Here is a 19,886-nt window from a genome sequence, read left to right on the forward strand (position 1 = left end):
GGTGGGGGGGGGGGGCAAAGTGTGCGTCCACTCTTAGATAGGAGGACTCGTCATACAGCCTTATTACGCACGCAATTGCATCGCAACACCAGCGAAACCAGCAAAACCAGCAACACAAGCAATTAGGCAGTTAGCAGTTGTCCTCGTCTACTTTTTATTTTACAACCAATCGCATCCTTCGACTCCCGTTTCTCATCTTCCGCTCGAGTAACGTTTGGCCGAGTCTCTTACGCAATTCGGCAATCAAGAGAGTTTACTTTAATACGAACGAGTGAACGCGCCACTGTCGTCTAGTCACAAGTACCCGATATACCTTCCAGTCGTAGGTGTAACTTATAACACGCATCGTGTCCCACACGTCTCTGGACATCTATAGATATACTTGACTCCTGTGGCCATGCTACTTTGACCCGAAATTCAAGAGAACATTCAACCTTGTCCGTATTGAAGCTGAAGACGAAGACTCGAACAGGAGTCGAGTTACAGGAGGCTCGCAGTTAACTGGAGGATTCTTTATGAAAATTCAGGAGTTACGTATTCACTTGCATTCCCAGGAATAAATCAGAGGAGTCCACTGCACGGGAGACAGTTTTACTGGCTGACGTTGGGTAAAAGTGAAGACGCGCCGCGTGCTTCGCACCGGGAGCCCCAAGAAGGGAGGGAAGCGGAGAGAAGATAAATAAAGATAATTTCGAGGAAACGAGGAAAACGAGGAAAACGAGGAAACACAAGAAAGAAATTGAAAATGATTGAAGGAAAATGACAGAGCCTGACTTGGCGTCTGGAGTCGTGTGTACGTTTACGAGTTAATGGGAAAAATCAAAGGTCCAAGACGAGAGGAGGCTGCAGTGCTCCAGGGCAGAAAGGCAAAGAGCCAGGAGATCCTTCTGGTCAAGGAATCGATTCTCTCGGCAAAGACGTAGACGTATTCGATCCACTGCTCTGTCACTGGTTACGTTGGGATACGAGGAGTTACGGGGGCAAATAGAAATGCAAAAATGAAATGAAGGCCTCGCGACGCCTTCGTCGGAGAGTCGAGGTTGGAGGCCGGGGACCACTTGGAGAGCGATATCAATATATATGGTTATTAGCTGGATATTCATTAGCATTTTGACATAAACTAGTTTTCGAAACGAGCCCAATGACTTTTAACGTAACGTTCGAGACGGTTGTGGTTGTAACCTTGATCTCCAGGTCTCGGGTACGCTAAATATAGACGGAAGTAGATTCATTCATAATTGATTATGTAAAGGGGCGAGTTCGATGAGTATAAAGTCCCTATCGGCTCCACCGGACCTGGCGGAGGCTCCTTCGACGAGGCAGAAGGATCTTGTCGTTAGTTTCGCGCCAAGGCGAAGGAGAGCAGCCGGCAGCTGGACGGCGAAGTCGTTTAACAAAAATGAATAATTGTCCAAGTAATATAAATCGATTAATCGAATGAAGGATGATGACTCAAGATCGATTGTAGACCGATCGAAAAAGTGAACGTTGAGCAGCAGGATATTCGGGTCAAATGGATATCGGGTTCCTTTCTACGCACTGCTTTTTCTCTTGGCTCTCTCTCTCTCTCTCTCTCTCTCTCTCTCTCTCTCTCTCCTTCTTCTTCTCTCTCTGTGTCTCTCCCTGCCCTCTTTCACCATCGAGGATGCTTCTCAGAGATGAGAAAACTTTTGATTTCACAAGATCTCCCTGCGTCCAGCACAAACAAACTCTCTCTGTGTCTCTCCCTGCCCTCTTTCACCATCGAGGATGCTTCTCAGAGATGAGAAAACTTTTGATTTCACAAGATCTCCCTGCGTCCAGCACAAACAAACTTTAGACGTAGCTGGGGGATTTGAAGAACCAAACGATGACAAGGTCGAAGATAATCTCATCAAGACGTTTTACTCTCGTCGGATGGAATCTCTTGGACCAGACACAGATTTATGAAGGCAAACTTTTATTTATTCTTGGACGCTGCACGTCTCAGGATACCGAAGCCTTTCACCGACGGTGTCCTGGCCCGGTTTGCCTCCCTTTTTCAAAGCGCTTCGTCCTATTCATCTCGGTTGCAAATTCAATTGGGAAAAATTCCCAGGTCAAAAGTCCTGGCTGGTTGCGTAGAAAGAAAGAGTCTTTTTCTCCTCTCTCGTGCTGCTACTTGACAGAGTAATTCTTCTCTTTTTCAAGGACGCGACTGGGCACAATGAGAGATTTAGAAAGACGTCTCAGCTAGTATTTCATAATAGTCAGCCTTTCACCGGGACGGCACCAAATTTACGTATATCGCGACGATTAGGCTTCTCGTGTAACGCGAGGATGAAAAAGGAGGAATTTCCCCACATGTACTGGAGAGAAGGAAGGAGCGCGAGGGGTGGGAGGAGAGAGCGAGAGAGAGAGACAGAGAGAGAGAGAGAGAGAGAGACATGTACTTGCGTTGAACAAATGACTTCCGCATGATCGTCGTCATGTTTCTTGAGCTAGACATCCTTTTCACCTGGTCTCGCAATTGGAGAATCCAAAAATTGTACTTGTAAGGCCCAAAGATTTTGCGTTCTTGTTAGGCCACCTTGTATTATGACGGTTTTCGAAAAAAAAAAGAAAAAGAAAAGTAAATTTCGTTAAAAATTGGATGGTCGTTTGCGATCGAGTCGATCAAATATCACATGACGTTTGAAGGATGGAAGAAAGACGATAATGTGGAAATATGGAGATAAAAAATAATATTAAGATCTTGAAAGAACATTTGACTAGGCAGAGTAACTGAACTCAGAGGAGATTTGCAATAGCTCTGTCGCATCTCATAGGTGATGGGTCGGCTCGAGTGGGGCCCGAGCTGGCCCGTATAAAAGGGGGCCTCAAGACAACCACGGAGCATCAGTCCTCAAATCAAGGAACAGCAGCAACCATGAGGGCATTCATGGTGAGTAGCATCCTTCCATCCTTCCATCCTTCCATCATTCCTCCATTCATTTTACACCTCGTTCTACCATTATGTCATCTGTCATCTCTAGTTCTCTTCTCAATTATCCCGGATACCAATTATTCTCCTCTCTTTATCACTCTCTCTCTCTCTCTCTCTCTCTCTCTCTCTCTCTCTCTCTCTCTCTCTCTCTCTCTCTCTCTCTCTCTCTCACTCCATCTCGAAAACTGTATACCATGTGAATCCTGACGGCGAACAACGGAGATACTTTGAAGCTCGGAACGGAAATCAAAGGATATTATACACTGGAGACGGGACGTAACGCGAGAAAGCAGGAGAGACAGTAGAGACACGAGAAGGCTTGCGAATAATCAGAGAATCTATTATCAAGTGTAATGGAGGGGAGAGAAGAAAAGAGAGAGAGAGAGAGAGAGAGAGAGAGAGAGAGAGAGAGAGGGAAAAGAGAATCAGTGTTGGTCCCGTTTCTTCTTTCCAACTGGAGGAACGGTGCGTGTCTCAGATTGACGTGAACGTAGGGGCAACCGAAATGCTTCGAAGGATAAACGATGTTGATTGATTTTCATTGATAAAAAATGAAATAGATAACAGATTGAGGAAACTAAAGGAGAAACTTATGATTTGCAGATCGTGGCGCTTGCCGCGGTGGCGATGGCGCGACCGGAAGCCGGATACTCGTACTCCCAGCCTAGCGGAAGTTACGGAGTGCCTGGAAGTGGTGGCGGAAGTCTTGGAGGAAGTCTGGGAGGTATCAGTCTAGGAGGTCTCGGAGGTGGTGTCGGAGGTGGCCATGGAGGTGGTCTCGGAGGAGGTCTCGGAGGAGGTCTTGGCGGAGGTCTCGGAGGTGGTCATGGAGGATCTTTCTCGGGAGGATTCAGTTCCAGCAGCGCCAGTGGTTTCGGTGGCTCCATTGGGGGTAGCGGACTCGGTGGAGGTTTTGGCGGTGGCTCTGGAGGTGGATTCGGAGGTGGTTCCGGAGGTGGTTTCGGAGGTGGATTCGGAGGTGGTTCTGGAGGTGGATTCGGAGGCGGCTTCGGTTCCGGCGGTGGATCTCTTATTCAGAAGCACATCTACGTTCATGTTCCGCCACCAGAAGCACCGGAAGACAGACCCGCAAGGCCGATCGCACCTCCCCCACCACCCCAAAAGCACTACAAGATCATCTTCATTAAGGCCCCAACTCCACCAACCCCAACTGCCCCAGTGATCCCAGCCCTGCCACAGCAGGACGAGCAGAAGACTCTCATCTACGTCTTGGTAAAGAAACCGGAAGAGGCGCCAGAACTCAACCTGCCTACGATCGCACCAACTCAGCCAAGCAAGCCAGAGGTTTACTTCATCAAGTACAAGACTCAGGTAAGTCGTCTCTTCAACTAATGAACTCATTATCGTTATCTCCTAATAATCGTATCGATTATATCACCTTGCAGAAGGAAGTGACTTCTGGAGGCGGCGGTGGTGGCGGCATCATCGGCGGAGGTTCCGGATCTGGAATTGGCGGTGGAATTGGTGACGGACATGGCGGAGGAATCGGCGGAGGAATCGGCGGAGGAATCGGCGGTGGAATCGGCGGTGGAATCGGCGGCGGAACTGGACCCAGCGGACCCAGCTCAAACTACGGACCACCCGGTGGATCGGGTCCCTACTAGTCAACTTAATTAACTTACCTTCTTTCCTTTTGCGTTCTACAACATGACCCACCCATCCACCCACACTCTACACAAAAAGACACACACACACAGCCGCACACGGGAAAACACGCACACGAGGAGTGAGAAGCGAAAAGCGAAAAGCGAAAAGCGAAGCGCAACCCTGTACCATATAAAGATCAAGCGACTCGATGATATTATTTTTATACGACTGTATTATATAAGGGAGCATACGACGACGACGACAACGTTGCTAATGATAATGATAATGATGATGTTGACGACGACGACGATGCTACTGATTATGATTATGATGATGATGATGATGACGAGGAGATGTTTTTTATACCTATTTTTTGCAAGAAAACGGTGGCGAAATAAAGCTTTTTTATGTATTTTTACATAAAACCCCGAAGCCTCTAATGTCTCGACAGTCCCATCTGATCAGCGAAGATCCAGCAGTGCGAAATGGCTGAGTTGTTGAAAAATTCCGGGGATTCGCAAGAGTAGTTTTCAATTCGAAAAGGTTTCCTTTATTCCGTCTTTGTTGTTTCGTGCCAACCGGCAAACTGCCAGGAGCTACTTTCACCGAGCTAATTCAAACGAATAAATAAATGACTTACTGATTGTCAGTGAGTCTGTCAATGAGTGGGAACGAGATAGACGCTTGTGCGTCATTCGTACCATTGGATTGGAAGAATCGCACGGCTTCCTAGCTGGCTGCCTGCCTGCCTGTCTAGCTGAGGTGTCTCCCGTGAATTAAGAGACCCTACCGAAGCCGGAAGAGGTGAGAAAGTCAAGCAGGAAGAGAAGAAGAGATCAGCAGGTAGAAATCGAGATGAAGCGTATTCAAGATACAGAAAGGGAAAAGATATGGAAAATGGAAGAAAGGGATTCTTGAGTGAAAGCGAATTCCCGTCGACGCCATTGATCGAAGCGAAAGAATTTTAGGTAGACAATCTTGCCCCGGCACTGGATACAGGCTGCATACATTGAATGTACAGTGCCGTTCAAATGCACAGGGCTCCTGCTCGGCGCAGCAGATCGGAGTCAGAAAATAATCGAAGAGAGAATGGAGCGAACGCGGCTTACAGCCACGAGGCAACTTTCACGTAGAACTTTATTTTTTTCAGCTTAACCGAAGTCGATCGGACGTTGCCCACGTGAAGAAGGAGGATGCGAGGAAGGAGGGGACGGAGGTGGACGAGCGTGTAAAAAAAACTTTCGAAAGGTCAGTCGCCGGCCTCCTTAAAAAAAACCGGGACATCTTCGAACGACGACGCATCGTCTCCCCACTCGTTCCGATATCCCCAGGATCATCGAGAGGACGCAGGAGCATCGTCCCCGTGATCTTGCACAGCCTGAAGCACGACTCCTCGGTCCCTGGCTCTAAACTCACTGATACACAATTCAGAATGGACTCTCTTCCTGGGCCAATTTGCAAATTAGAAAGCTATTGATTTCCGAAAGAGATAGTGCCACATTACGGCTCAATTGCTATTAGTTTACATGGATTCTCAGAGTTTTTGGAAAACTAAGCCACCGTGTCGATCCAAAGTCCATAGTCCCCATGAAAATCTTAAGAGGACCGGTTTTAATTATTACTCGAGAATATTCCGAATCCAACGAAGGAGGACGAGGGTGCTAGTGGATGTGGCAGTATGACTGTATCGTCGTCCGTGAGACTGCGCGTAGATTGCGTACGTGATACTAGCATGTGTTTGCTATGAGCCTTGGAAAGGGGAGACGCCGAAGACCTCGGTGGTGCATTCCGAGTGCATTCCGAGTGCATTTTACGGCAAATAGATACGATAAGCACGACGTGCAGGTTACAAGACCATTTGCACTCCCTCTAGGTCCCACAAGGTTCACTCGAATATATATATTTCGTATTAGTGAAAGAGACCATGTGTTCCCTATGTGTTCAATGATTCGTGTGTGTGTGTGTACTCCTTGCATTAGAGTGCTGTCTATGGCCTTTACGTTGACCCATGCTTTCACCCGGTAGCGTCTCCAATGGTCACCTACTTCACCGATTCTGACGTAATTCCTCCGAAGGAAAGAAACCAGGGAGGCGGGATGAACGGACGAGCATAAAGGTGTAGGAACGAAGAAAAGTATAAAAAATGAACGAAAAGAGGTACAAAAATCGTAACCATTATAATGAAATGCATGACCGTCGCCGATGCGAATAGCCGATAAACATTTACGTTCTTTCTAGCCGTGTGCGTCTCTTGCAGATATTAAGGCATGCTACTGGTACGCACACGATTCTGCGAGTGTGTGAAAAAAATATAGTGACGTGACGTGATTTTCCCGCGGCATCCGAAGACTGCTAAACTTTCGCACGTTCTCCAATTTTCGCAAATAGCAAAACGAGCAAGAGGAAAGATCGACACGTTTCTCTGGGAACGTGTATAGGAATACATAAGAGATGCTGGCGAATTTACAAAAGAGGAACAAGTGACAGACGCGCAGACGAATAGAAATGACAGTTGTACAGGATTCTTTACCGATGATTAAATTGTTATGCCTTCGGCAATGTTCTTTTACTTCTTACCTTTTTCCCATACTCTCTCCCAGGCAAGAAGGATGTTCCGGCAGGGATGACTTCCTGGTGGGCAACCTTCTAGCGCTCCCTCTTGTCGTGACGCCCAAGTCAACCAGTCCGAACTGGCAAAAGACATTTTCTCTGTGGCTGGTTACCTGATGAGGTGCGCCGAGACTTCTTTACCGACGAGAGGTCATCACCTGGAACTGATTTCAAGGTATCAATGCTGCATGATTTTATTTATCGACCAGCGTGAGAGAGAGGAAGAGACAGAACCATCGGAGAGAATTGCAGTTAGGAGTTCTGACGAGGAAGAAAAAAATGGAAGGTCAGTAGGGAAGCCGAGTAAGGAGTGATGCGAAGCGCGAGCATTTCGCAGAAAGTAGTTCAATGCGGAAACCGAGTAATTTCGCCAAAATGGAAAGGAAGACCACCGACAATGGGACATGGCTCGGTTTCCCTCGGTAAATCCTCCGAGCGTCAAAATGTTTAACTTGTGTTAAGGAAAGTCATTGGCCGTGCTTTTACGCGAAAGGTATGTTTCCTCTTGAAAAATGTCCGAGTATTTTGGTTCGCTTACATCAGTGTCGCCTGTCTACAATTCGGGGATTTAAATCATTAAACTTTATAAGGTGGAAGTAATGACTCGAATCATTTGGCATTTTAACACATCGAAGTGCCGAGTTGCCATTCGGGTCTGCGAAACTTTCCCCGAAGTACGTTGGAGGAAAGTTAGTCGGCAGTAATTAGGGATCCGATGCTTATCGAGTTCTCGTTAAAGTAGAGCTCGAGTCCACCTGTCTGGAATTTGCCATAATTTTCATTGGAAAAATGAGTAAGTCAGCTGATGGCATTCGATTTCCCGAAAATGGGAAAATGGTTAGAGAGATCAGAGCCCCAGTCAGGAATTCGTATTTGAGTCGTGAAAGTGTCACGTGTGCTGGGTCACAGGTCGAGCCACGTCGAGGTGGCCATGGAATTTTGGGGGATTACGGAATATTCGAAAATCTAACGGTTCGCCATGGGGTGGATTTTCACTAAAGTCATTAAGCTATTTAAGGGAAGCTCCCGAAGCTCTGCCGATCAGTATACTAGTGACACTTGGACGTACTGTGGCCGCGCGTTATTATTTATTTATTTAATATTTATTAGAATAGCAGCAAGACAGAGTTTCGAGTTAAAGATGCTGGGCAAGGTTAGTGGTAGTGTTGGTGGCACTGATACTGGGAAAGGAGGCAGCCAAATGAGAGAAAGAGGAAACCTGGCAGCAACCTAGAATAGCGGATCTTTAAAAATCTCGAGGATCGAGGACGAGAGCCAAGTGCAACTCGGCATTTCACTCGCGCCAACTGATTTCTCGATTAATTGCACCGCGCACTAAAATCTGACTTAAGCTTATTCATAGGCCGCTGAGGTGATGCAAAGGCGCGCACGACAGTTAATCATAATAATTCAACTTAATAGGTAGCCGAGCAAAGAATTCCTTCAGACACTGATAGCTTCACTCTTCTGTTCGTTATTTTAATTTTTAGGTTACTTAAATCTTTTCGAGAGTTAACACGGAGATTTCAGACACACGAGTGACATTTAGTATTTTCTACCATTTTGATGTTTGTCCAGTATAAATGAATTTTAATTCTTTTTTTTATTCTTACTTTCTCAGATCGTCTGGCTGTTAATCGTGGGCACCGTTCTAGGTGCTCCCCTTCAGGATGATCTTACCCAAGAGGATGATCAGCGTCCACGTTCCTCCAGGAGCATCTGGCCGTTCACTTCAGGCAACACGGAACCGCCTATCCCCACTGATGAGAATTTCTTTCTCTCCGAAGACACAGTCCTTCCCGAGGGAATCGACCTGAATAGGTATCCCTTGTGGAAGATCCACAAGTATCAGGGAATCGACCTGAAGCCGGTCCAGGTCCAGCAGGTGGCTCCTTATCCACCTGAATCTGTCGCAGTGGACGCCTCGCGTTTCGACGCCTCATCGGACGGACGCCAAACGTCCTATCAGACAGGATACAATAATTTCGTTGAATCGAAAATCGTAACTCACCAAGATACAGAAGGTGGACCTTATCCACCGGAAACGGAAAATTCTGCAAAGGAAACTGCTCCGTATCCTCCTCAAGTGGAGGCCGTCTATCCACCGGAAACTCCTTCCTTCCAGAACGGTGAATTTCAAAGTTCCGACTATTGGAATTCTGAAAATTCACGACAGAAATTCACCGGTTACGCACTTCCCGTCGAGGATACTCCTCCCGCAGTACCACATTCTACGTACGGTGTTCCGGGATACCTTCCACCGGTGGAAGACACACGACCGGTGGTGCCACATTCCACATACGGCGTCCCAGAAGCATACCAGGCACCGAACTTTGCCCACCAGCAATCCTCAGGGTTTCAGGAGCAGCAAGACTCTGGCAGCAAGCCTGATCTGAGCTTCCTCGACAACCTGGGGGGTCTGGCACCCTTTCTACCGGAACCCGAAGGCCAGACGGAAGCGCCCTCGGGAGGATTCCTTCAGAGTCTAATCTCCAGGATACGTGGAGCCACTGAGGCCCCTGCGATCACAGATGAGGCTGTTACAGAGGAACCCGTACAGAGTGGTGGTTTTCTTTCCTCCATCTTCGGATCATCACAGTCTACTGGGCAAACATCCTCATCCGGAGGATCGATCCTGTCATCCTTATTCTATAAAAGGGAGGAACCAGCGCCAGCGCCAGCACAAGAACCACTCCCACCACCGGTACCGGCGACCACCTACTATCTACCCGAGACCAAAGGTTCCTACGTGGCCGTGAAATTGCCTCCAGGAGTCCAGAGTGGGTTCGTGCCAAACCTGGGTCCCCACGTCGGCACGATACCTTTCCACGAGGCACCCAAGGTATCCTTTGTCCCTGATGCTATTCCACAGATCTCCGCAGCAACGGCATTCCGTGGAACTCAAGAAAGGAACGCAGCCTCTCACACTGCAGCATCGGCTCATCAGATCCATCACACTGACGTCAAATTTCCAAATGCTCAGGATTCCACAGTTCATTCAGCAGCGTCTCAAGCATACGAAGCCCCTTCCGAGTCTTCAGATATCTCACAAATTGGCAACTACTCGCCATCAGCAGCTTATCAAGTACACCTAAGTAGTTCCAACGAGGAGAGAAATGCGAATTACCAACAGAGACAGAATAGCCAGACGGTCCACGTGGACAGCCAACTCCTTGTAGCAGCTCAGCCTACCAGAAGTAACTCAGAGACCTCAGTGAGAATAGACGGAGGAAATTCAGAAAAACACGAGAGTCATCACAATAGTCAGAGCCAGAGTAGTTTTGTAATAAATCATCAGGAACGAAGGGAGCCAGTGGATTATCAGCAGCAGATCCCAAGGGACACTGGATCCTATCAGGAGCCTACACCCATTTACCAAATATCCCCATCAGCTTACAGGGCTCCCATAAATCCTCCAGGACCCATAGAGCACTATGATAACCTTCCGGTACACACAGCTGTCAATTTCAGAGACACGTCCTTCCAACAGGATAACAGAAATCAAGTGGAGAAGCAACAGTTATCATCCTTAACGTCCTACGGGACTCCGACGTTATCCTATCACGATGAACCTTTCCTGGCGTCACCCTCAGTCATGTCCGAGGTTATCGTAGAGACTCCTAATCAGGATGGGGCATCCCTAGTGAACGAAGAACTTCCCAAGGAATCAGAAACTGCCACGAAGGACTCGATCGCGGAGGAAACGAAACTGAAAGGGCAAATAAGAAGAAGGTCCTCCCCGGAAAGACAAGCTCCAGCAGATGATGAAAGGTCCTCAGTATACAGGACTCAGGTCGATCTCGTTCCTGACGTAAGAGAAGGTCGTCATTATGAAGGCACCATGATAACCGATGGCTACTCCAAAGTCAAGGAAATCATTCCTACTAGCACGTCCTGAATATCTTTAATTGTAGATACCACAGGTATATAGTACCTGGTGTGACAGATAAAATCTTTCCAATAGGTCTAATGGTTCCTGTACATAGAATTTTAAAATAAAATATTCGAAATAGGTGAATTTGCCACACAGATACCTAGAATTTCGTATTCTGCGCATTCGCTTTCGTTTCATTCTGCTGCCCATTGCGATGCAACCTGGTCGCTATAAATCCATCACGATTTCACCAGGTTGTCCAGTGCTTCCAACCTATACCTGGAGTCCTTGAAACTTGATATTTCCGAATAAGAATAACGCGCGCGCATCGTACGCATCGTACGCATTGTACGCAGGGTCCGTAGTCTTGGGAATTGCTGGGCTACCGTTTGGCCCGGGTGAAAGTCGAGCTAATTATAAGTACTGAGTCTATGGCAAAACGGCGCGTCACTGGCTACCAATAAAAGACACGTAATGAATATCAAAAGTATATCCAGAAGGAAACTAGTACGCGTCATCAGTAAAATTCAGACTACTAGGTAGAGCCAATTGAATTCACAACTGGGTAAAGAAAATGGGGATTTCGTTGCGACTTGGATGCGAAAGTGATTTAATGAAAAACGTGGCGTAACGCGTGACGGCCGTTGCGTGAGGGACGTTTGTGTGTGTAGAATGTAGAGGAGGTAGAGGAGGCAGAGGAGGTAGAGGAGGACTTTGAATCACGAGGAGTCGACCACGCATAATGGCTACTCTAATGTCTGGATACTCTAATGTCCACGTCGAATAACATTGCCGATTGGAATGTCCAAGGTAGACCAGAGGTGGACCAGAGGTGGACCAGAGGTAGGCCAGTACTGGTCGACCCATATATCTGAGAAAACACGAGTCTGATCCGATAATTGGAAAGTGGATCCTCGACGACGTAATCTCGAGACTCGCGTTGCCATTAAAATGTGTTCCAGTTATGCACCGAACGCGTCATTATACGCGCCGCGCCGGCCAGGAGGCAGGAAGGGAGGAAGGGAGGAAGGAAGGACTGGGAAGGTTCCGTCTTTGTCCACAAATTCTCCAAGCAGCTCGCGAAGGTTCAGGAAATTCTATCAGATGCAGCCATCCACCTACCAATTGTCTTCTTCCATCCTCGAAACGTACAGAACGTTAAAGATCACTAGGACCTCTTTTATTTTTTTTCCATCTCTCGCGCCTTTCCCCTTTCTCCATTCGCGTTAACCTAGCCAATCTTAACTTTTCGACATTTTACGTAACCGATGAAAGGTGCAGCTGAGACTCGAAAGTATTCCAGGGACCAGTCCGATTTCGAATAAAGTGATTCCACTGCGTTCGCATTCCTTACTACGGATTTGTTCAAGTTACCAGGTGGGTGGCTGATGTTTTTTTGGAAAAAAAAATATCAAAGTGTCAGCAGCACGCCTGTAGCGTGTCGACTCATTTAGTATGGACGTCCTTCTACTTAGCACGGATTGTACATGTGGCTGGTCTATTTGAATAGTGAAGACATAACGAGAGTAACTATCACGTATCACTTTTACTAGGTGAAAATACTCTCACTGCTCGATTAGCATGGAAGTGCGATGACGGGTCGAGGGAAATTTCTTAATGGCGGACCAACGAGTCCTTCTTCAATGATTTCGAGACGATCTGAGTAGAGTTGCTATTCCAGGCCATTGTTCCAGTGGCCTTTTACACTTGGCGCAATTTCTCAACGAGGAGCGAGTTTCGTTCGTTCATTCGTTCGTTCATTCTGCAGCCGAACAGCCCTAAGACTCGAGAAATCCTAAGTGCCGAAGTTCGGACGACGTTGGAATCGCAAAATCCCATGGACGATCGAAACGCGGTGGATTGATGTTGGGGGATTGATGTTGGGGGACCCTCCGGCCGTACGAGCACGTTTCAGTAATCGTAATAGACTGTCGAATGAAATGACACGCGATTGGAATCCGCAATCGAAGCACGCGGCTGGGAGAAAGAAAGAGTATCCATTATGGAATCCAAGGATGACGACTACGTTTTCCTATCAAGGTGAATATCGAGGCAAATTTGGAATAACCGAAAAATAGTCGAATTGCTCGGGAATAATTGCAAAAAGAAATCGCAGGACCGGTTCGCATCGCATCGGAGCGTCAAGGTTGGCAGGGACCGTAGAATTACGCAATACTTAAGAATTCGTGATGGACCGTCCGTCTGAGAATTTAAAAAAATTCAATTTCGAAATTTCCAACTCAAGATCCTCGCAGCTGCACTACTTAAGTATCTGTGGTGACACTGCGCGAGGGACCGTTTCGACTGGCTTTTTTTTCTTCTCTTTTCCTCTTGAATCTCGGGACCGGATGTTGGAAAGAAACATGTCAACGAGAGACGCCACTGCTCGAGCGCTCACTGTCGACTTTCGTTCGACCACCCGCGCGCTTCTCCCGGCGACTCACGACTCTCATTTTGAACTTAGCGGCCGCACTCGTGACGAGACTCTCGAAACGAGTGAGACCTGACGATTAAAAAGAACTTACCGTCACGTAGTGCGGAGGGCCTCCTGACTGCACCGAACCGTCATTCTCGTGGATGGCAGACAAATGGAAAAATCGATTAGAATGCAAGTGGCGCCGCGAAACTTTCATCCCGCCGTTTCTTCGCGTATTAATTCTAGGCTAATTAGTCGGGCGGACTCGCGTGGCACGACGGCACCGTAATTTAAGAAGGTCTCACTGTAATTAATCGGCACGTATGCGCGAGTTGAAAATTCATTTCCTGCGTTACTCGCTGCATCCCCACTTGTGCGAAAGTAAAGTCGAAGCAAACGGAAGTGACTCCGAGCTTGAATTGATCTTTGACGAGGAGAACGAAATAATTAAAGATGCGTCATCGAACGTAACACTGTGCAATTTAGTGAAACCATTTCATAATTTGCCTACCAAAAAGAAACGTAGTGTCCTCCTTTACCGAAACTAAAGGGAATAACGAATAGGCTCTCTAAAATGCCAAGTCCGTCCGATCGGATCGGAGGGGCCAACGCAAAGGATTGAGACATTGAGCCGCATCGAGTCCAGTTGCGCCACATTAAGTTAGACATGTATCTCAAGTTCTGCTCACGGGTTCTTCACTGTCCAGTACTATTAATGCGTGCCATCCACCACCATCCACCACCACCACCACCAGCAGCAGCTGCTGCTGCTTCCTCCACCACTTGGTGTCTTGTCCCGGTACCCGGAGCATGACCCGCAAACCCCCGTAACCGGACAGCCTTCCTCTTCTGGTAGCCCAGGGTATAAAAGTTCGGCGGCCTCCGGTCGCCAGGCACACACGGCCGAGTTAGTGAGTGACTGTAAGTGAGAGTGATCTGGTGGTCAGTTCTTTTTTTTCAATTGTAAAGGAAAAAAGAAAAGCAAACCTTATAGAAGGAAAGACGCGAGAGAATGAAGTCCTTCGTAGTAAGTAGATTCTTACTTCGTTTCGAGATAAAGATTGAAAAGTGGTTCTGACGTATCGCGAAGATTTATACGAGAGTGAGCGACACAGTCGTCGTGAAGGAATCAGAACCAAATCGAGTGTGCGACGAGAGTGCGAGGAAATATCAAAGATTTAACCAAATTTTCACCACCTTACGATTTTATTAGAAAAAACTTTGGAAATTACCTCGAGAAGAATTAAGACGGATTTGCGTACGCAAAGTTGTGTACCACCGGATATAATTAGCATGGCGCTTCGCACTCGGGAAACGATTGCGTAGAATCATGAAAGCGTTAAGTGTGCAAAGTACTACAGTTACCTCTCATTAGATGGAGAGAAAGTTTAAATATCTCTTTATTGTCCCATCCATGTGATCCTCGCGAATTACGTTTGTCCGATTCCGATGATTTTTATCTGTTTAGATTTTGGCACTGGCATGCACGGCCGTCCTGGGTAAACCCGCCCCGGAACCACCATCCTCCTACATCCCGCCATCCGGTGGAGGTAGCTACCCTTCGAGCGGTTACGGTCCTCCTGCCGATCAATATGGACCACCGCAGCAGCAGGCAGTAGTCCACAAGCACGTCTACGTCCACGTGCCTCCGCCAGAGGCACCCGAATACAAAGCACCAAAGTACCATGCACCTCCGCCACCTCCCCAGAAGCACTACAAGATCGTCTTCATCAAGGCGCCAACTCCGCCGACTCCGACCGCGCCGGTACTGCCGCCGCTACCAGCTCAGGACGAGGAGAAGACGCTCATCTACGTCCTGGTGAAGAAGCCCGAAGAAGCGCCTGAAGTTGTCCTGCCCACTCTGGCGCCGACGCAGCCCAGCAAGCCGGAAGTCTACTTCATTCGCTACAAGACTCAGGTACCCTATTGTTGAGCGATCAGAATTAGAAATTGAAATAGGAAGATTTAACGCAAGACATTAATTACGTAGAAGGAGCAGCAAGCTGCGGAGTATGGACCACCTGCACCATCTTCTCCATCCGACAACTACGGAGCTCCTCCGTCGGGCAACGGACCTTACTAGATGCGAAGGGCGCGCCAGATATCGCAGGTACAAAAATATCCATTGGTGGAGGTAGAAGCGGAGGAAGCGTTGCGGAGAGGAATATGGCGCGTCGTCTTCCAGGACTTTCCTGTGCTTCTTCAGGCGACGGAGCACGCCAACGATTTCTTGTGTATATAGCTAATAAAATAATGCTACGTAGTGCGTTAGAACTTGAGAGAATGTGCGAGGTGCGAGAGTGCAAGTCTCAGAGAAGTTGTCGAGCAGTGGTTGCTCTCATTTTAGAAGACCCTAACCTAAGCTTTACCTAATTACCTTTTTCCAAGCGTTTTCAGATTTTGTATTCTTTTTTAATGACGCAACTATCGCATGGCGGAAGCTGTTGTCCCTTTGTAAGAAAAATTATGAAAAATATACCAACTTCTTATTACGACGAATCTACCTATCTACGCATTTTATTTTTTTCAACCATGGACGTTACGTCATGCACCTTATTACTTGATTGTAAGTCGCATGAAGAGTCGTGTTGCAGAAGAGGAAATTGACTTGAAAATAGTTGAAAAAAATATATTTACCGAACAAAACATATACTTGATATACTTAGGGACTAGGCGCAACCACGAGAACATAGGCGTCCTCGACTTAATTTCTAATTTGTGGCAAGACGACGCTGGTCTCGCGGAAACGAAAGTTTTGCGCGATGCCGTAGATTGTGAATAGCGAAAGGTGGAGAAAAGAAGAGAAAGGCAAGAAGGAAGAGATGCCGGAAGTGAAGGGGGCGAGAAAGACACGGGCATCCACATCCGGACATAAGGGCCTATTAGGAGGATGTACGTTATAGCAAATATACCGACAGATGGCATTTTTCCGCAATTCCTCAAAGCCCGCGCGTTCTTTGGCAAAGTCAGAAAAGTCTGAGTCAACGAGCAACTGAGAAAGAAAATATTACGCACGGCTGACACACTCGTCAATAGCCAACGAATATAGCCTACATAAATACGCGTGTCATGTAATATATTTACAAATATAGCACAACCCAATAAGTATAATCGACTGAGTGCTCCAATGGAGCCTGGAGGCTGATTGGGGTCAGCCACGCAAAAGTAGCGATGACGACTCGTCAACTTTATTCCGAAAGTTACCTACGGGCACGCGGATTTAGTTATTAAGCCACTGTCGCACGGATTTCGATCCTTTTACAAAATTATAAAATATGGGCGACCGATCGGAAGACTTTCAGCTTCCGATACACTCCATTCATCATGACTCCTATTGATCACAAATATTTGTACGACCGCTCATTACTCATATCACTTTACTAGAAACCTTAGAGTCCACTCGCAGACATAGAAAAGTTCTTCAGACTCCAATTTCAGATGTACCGATGATCAATTATGTATCTATGTATACATTGGATAACCTCGCTTCATCTTCATCCGTCAATAGAACGATTTCTTAAAAAATAGACAGACACCATCAAAAGTTTTGAGGACTCGTTTTCATAATTTTAGACTAAACTAGAAGAGACCCTACAGGATCTATACACTTGAGGTTTCACTATTCCGTGTGCGGTCTAGGTTCTCTTAATAATCTTTTGATATACGGTGCGACAAGCGGATATGTCAGGAAGATTATGTGACCGACGTAATAGACGCTCGCATAGGATCGAGTGTACTTCTCTACGGAGAGGAACACAAAAGGTATCAGGGAATATCCCATAAAGACTAGGGTGTACAATTTGAGATGAAGCCAAATCAATATTCGTGCGGGCAAGTACTCCATGAATTTTTGTATCTTCTGGTTCTTCTCCAGGTACGGCGTGATCTACAATATATAAAAATTAGATAGGATACTATCTAGTAATGATTTACAGAATAAGCATACTCACGTCCTTCTCTAGATACATGATAATGAATTCCATAAAGAAACAAAAGTAATAGCCCGAATGGAATCCGTGCCAGATAGCCAGAAACAATAAAGTTACTACCTGACTGTATAATTTGGAACCAAGAAATCTCAGTCTCTTGTATATGTATTCGGCGCACCAATTATTTGTGTTTATGTTAAACGAAAGAATATAATGTCCAAATGTGGTGGCATTTTCAAAGACCCGTAGCTTCACATTTGCGCAACCATTCCATTTTACACGACCTTTGTCGTTCTTCCCGTTGTACGTGAGTCCAAACACTATGCATACCTAAGGTCCGAAGACAAATTGATAGATCAATCCAATTGGTCTTAATATACGCAGTTAAAGAGATTATGATAATTTCTTACCCCCTCGGTAATAAGCCAGCAGCTGATGTACTTGTAAAGATTGAATCGACCCCAGAAACCAAGAAGAATGCATCGCATAAAGAAATTTTGCTTCAAGAATTCTGAGCTGAGTAAATACTGATCGGAAATGTATCGCGTTCCGATTTGAAAGATGGCCAAGTAGATCAAGCCGATAGCAGCCCGTCCAAAGCCAACAGCCACGCAATTCGGCAACTTTGCCGATTCCGATTCCTAAGTAAATGATTAAATAACCAGTGATCATTTTAGTTTTCAAAGGTCATGCATGTTGGTGGAGATTGAGCTTGAGACCACTTAGGATATGTTATAAGCAACTTACGCTCTTCAGAAGGACCCCGTGAACGTAATCTAAGTACCGTCTCATGCTGAATTGAGGCCCCACGAGGAAGGAACCCGGAAAATACGTGTAGGCCGCCATTTCTAAGAAGGACGGCTGCACCTTGAGTGCTGTGAGCTTCTGCATCGCAGACTGTTTATCCTGGAAACGCACAGGGCAATCGGAAGTGATGTTTTACCCTCTAATCGATCGAGTATGTTACGTTGAAGAATTTGAAAATTAGGAAGCCGTCTTACTTCCGGTTTTTGACCGTCCATCAAGTCAAAGGCTAGACCAATGAGCCTCAGAGTAAGAACGCACTGCGGCATTGTCCACTTAATGTCATAATCATTTGTACTGGTCATGTAGTATCCTAGAGGTAAATAAATCATGTTTTCATGCAGCATTCCTCTATTGTTAAAGACCCAAGGAAGAATTTGTCAAGTACGGAAAAAGTTTCTCGGCACAGACTACACAGCATTATCGTGCTCTTATCGCGGCTATTTGAACGCCGATAACACAGTGAAAGTATGCTGGGATGGTGAATGATAAAAGAAAACGTACTCACCGATCAACAAATACGCCATGTTGAATATAAAAGTTATCGTCACGGAAATAACGGTACTGCCAAATATCTTGAGCGTCAAGTATGTCACACATAGCGCAGCGGCCGAGTGTACGACGTTCCATTCTGTTAAGAAAATAATAAAAGTTTAATTTCGGACATTAATCTTAAGTAATTACCGTAATGCACCATTGAAAAACTCACCGTAATTCCAGAACCCGATGGCAAGGCCACACGCTATGAAATAAATATGCTGATACTTTGCGTTTTTTCCATACAGGGTATATCGGTGTACTAATGCAAGAGGAAATCCTGAAATCATTATAAATATGTATTATTAATACATGAAAATTAGTGTTTTAATGGAAATTGTTACATATGATCAATTCAAGCTTCAGATAATGATTATAGCTAGTTTATCCATATCCTCAACACTCTGACATCTGACTAATCTGTTTCATTCCCGATTGATGATCGGTTGGATCACGTGAAAACAACAATTATAATCGCATTTACAACTTAGCACTCGGAGTGAATATACAGGGTGATTCAGTCGAACGGATCGACTGAAATAGTGCCGTCTATTTGATTTCTACAAAGAGCCAACTACAGTTGGTACGTTTGCAGCCATGTGCACCTCATCTCGCCAGGAATACCGATTAATGCAAATGACGTTGCTTTCTACAACGAAGGTTTGGTCTGATGTGAACATTCATGACTGACGCCCGATGCAACACATGGTAGAAAATGTATCAGGCTTGACGAAACTGGATTCCCAAGTCAGGGAGAACGTCACGAGTAACACAACCAGTGTATAGGTTAAAGACAGCGTGACTTTCATTCTAGATTTGGAAAATGCGTACAGGAGTTCACTGGAATGTATTTCACATGGCATCCACGAGAATTAGAAAAGAAAGGTCTGACTGCAGTAAATCCTTGAGCACATAATCTTCAATTCCACGAGAGAAACTAAAAGATGTCTTTACCTAATAGCAACGAGCAGATAAGTCGAAGGGCTGGCTCCGGTACGTCCAGGTACTCCGATAATTTACTCAGCCCGATCGGGCTGGTTTGGGCACTGGCCATCTTTCAGGTCGGACGAGCGGTGCACCACTAAGCACGGTTGGACGTATTCTGACCCGCCGCTGCATTTTTACGCGGACAATGTAGTAGTTGCAAAGCTTTTCCAATAGATG

The 19,886-nt window shown here is 46.3% G+C and overlaps 4 protein-coding genes across 7 annotated transcripts in view; 2 read left to right on the forward strand and 2 right to left on the reverse strand.

Moving 5' to 3' along the window:
• Positions 1 to 8,925, reverse strand: part of LOC107272294 — a 19,685-nt gene extending 10,760 nt beyond the window's left edge. For 2 of the 4 annotated variants that reach the window (XM_025089620.1, XM_025089618.1), the window contains exon 1: positions 7,130 to 7,326. The gene's annotated coding sequence lies outside the window, so the exon portion shown is untranslated. Of the gene's footprint in view, positions 1 to 7,129; positions 7,327 to 8,775 lie in introns of those variants that run through there. The other 2 variants (XM_025089617.1, XM_025089616.1) reach the window with 2 other exon arrangements.
• On the forward strand, positions 2,775 to 4,927 carry LOC107272296 (glycine-rich cell wall structural protein 2). Its single transcript, XM_015749316.2, has 3 exons — positions 2,775 to 2,902; positions 3,548 to 4,276; positions 4,351 to 4,927. Exons 1-3 carry the CDS (start codon positions 2,888 to 2,890, stop codon positions 4,567 to 4,569), a joined length of 963 nt encoding a protein of 320 aa, XP_015604802.1. The 5' UTR covers positions 2,775 to 2,887; the 3' UTR covers positions 4,570 to 4,927.
• A 5,324-nt stretch (positions 8,926 to 14,249) lies between the features above and the next one.
• On the forward strand, positions 14,250 to 15,951 carry LOC107272300 (extensin-1). Its single transcript, XM_015749320.2, has 3 exons — positions 14,250 to 14,479; positions 14,921 to 15,370; positions 15,443 to 15,951. The coding sequence occupies exons 1-3, from the start codon at positions 14,465 to 14,467 to the stop codon at positions 15,533 to 15,535; spliced, it is 558 nt and encodes a 185-aa protein (XP_015604806.1). The 5' UTR covers positions 14,250 to 14,464; the 3' UTR covers positions 15,536 to 15,951.
• Positions 15,952 to 16,067: 116 nt separating this feature from the next.
• LOC107272299 (lysophospholipid acyltransferase 5) lies at positions 16,068 to 19,833 on the reverse strand. Its single transcript, XM_015749319.2, has 8 exons — positions 19,677 to 19,833; positions 18,895 to 19,002; positions 18,694 to 18,816; positions 18,383 to 18,498; positions 18,129 to 18,287; positions 17,792 to 18,022; positions 17,403 to 17,711; positions 16,068 to 17,338 (listed from the first exon to the last, which is right to left on the reverse strand). Exons 1-8 carry the CDS (start codon positions 19,774 to 19,776, stop codon positions 17,072 to 17,074), a joined length of 1,413 nt encoding a protein of 470 aa, XP_015604805.1. The 5' UTR covers positions 19,777 to 19,833; the 3' UTR covers positions 16,068 to 17,071.
• Positions 19,834 to 19,886: the final 53 nt, after the last annotated feature.

This window comes from Cephus cinctus, unplaced genomic scaffold (assembly GCF_000341935.2).
Source record: "Cephus cinctus unplaced genomic scaffold, Ccin1 Ccin1_scaffold1161, whole genome shotgun sequence".
Taxonomy (NCBI): domain Eukaryota; kingdom Metazoa; phylum Arthropoda; class Insecta; order Hymenoptera; family Cephidae; genus Cephus; species Cephus cinctus.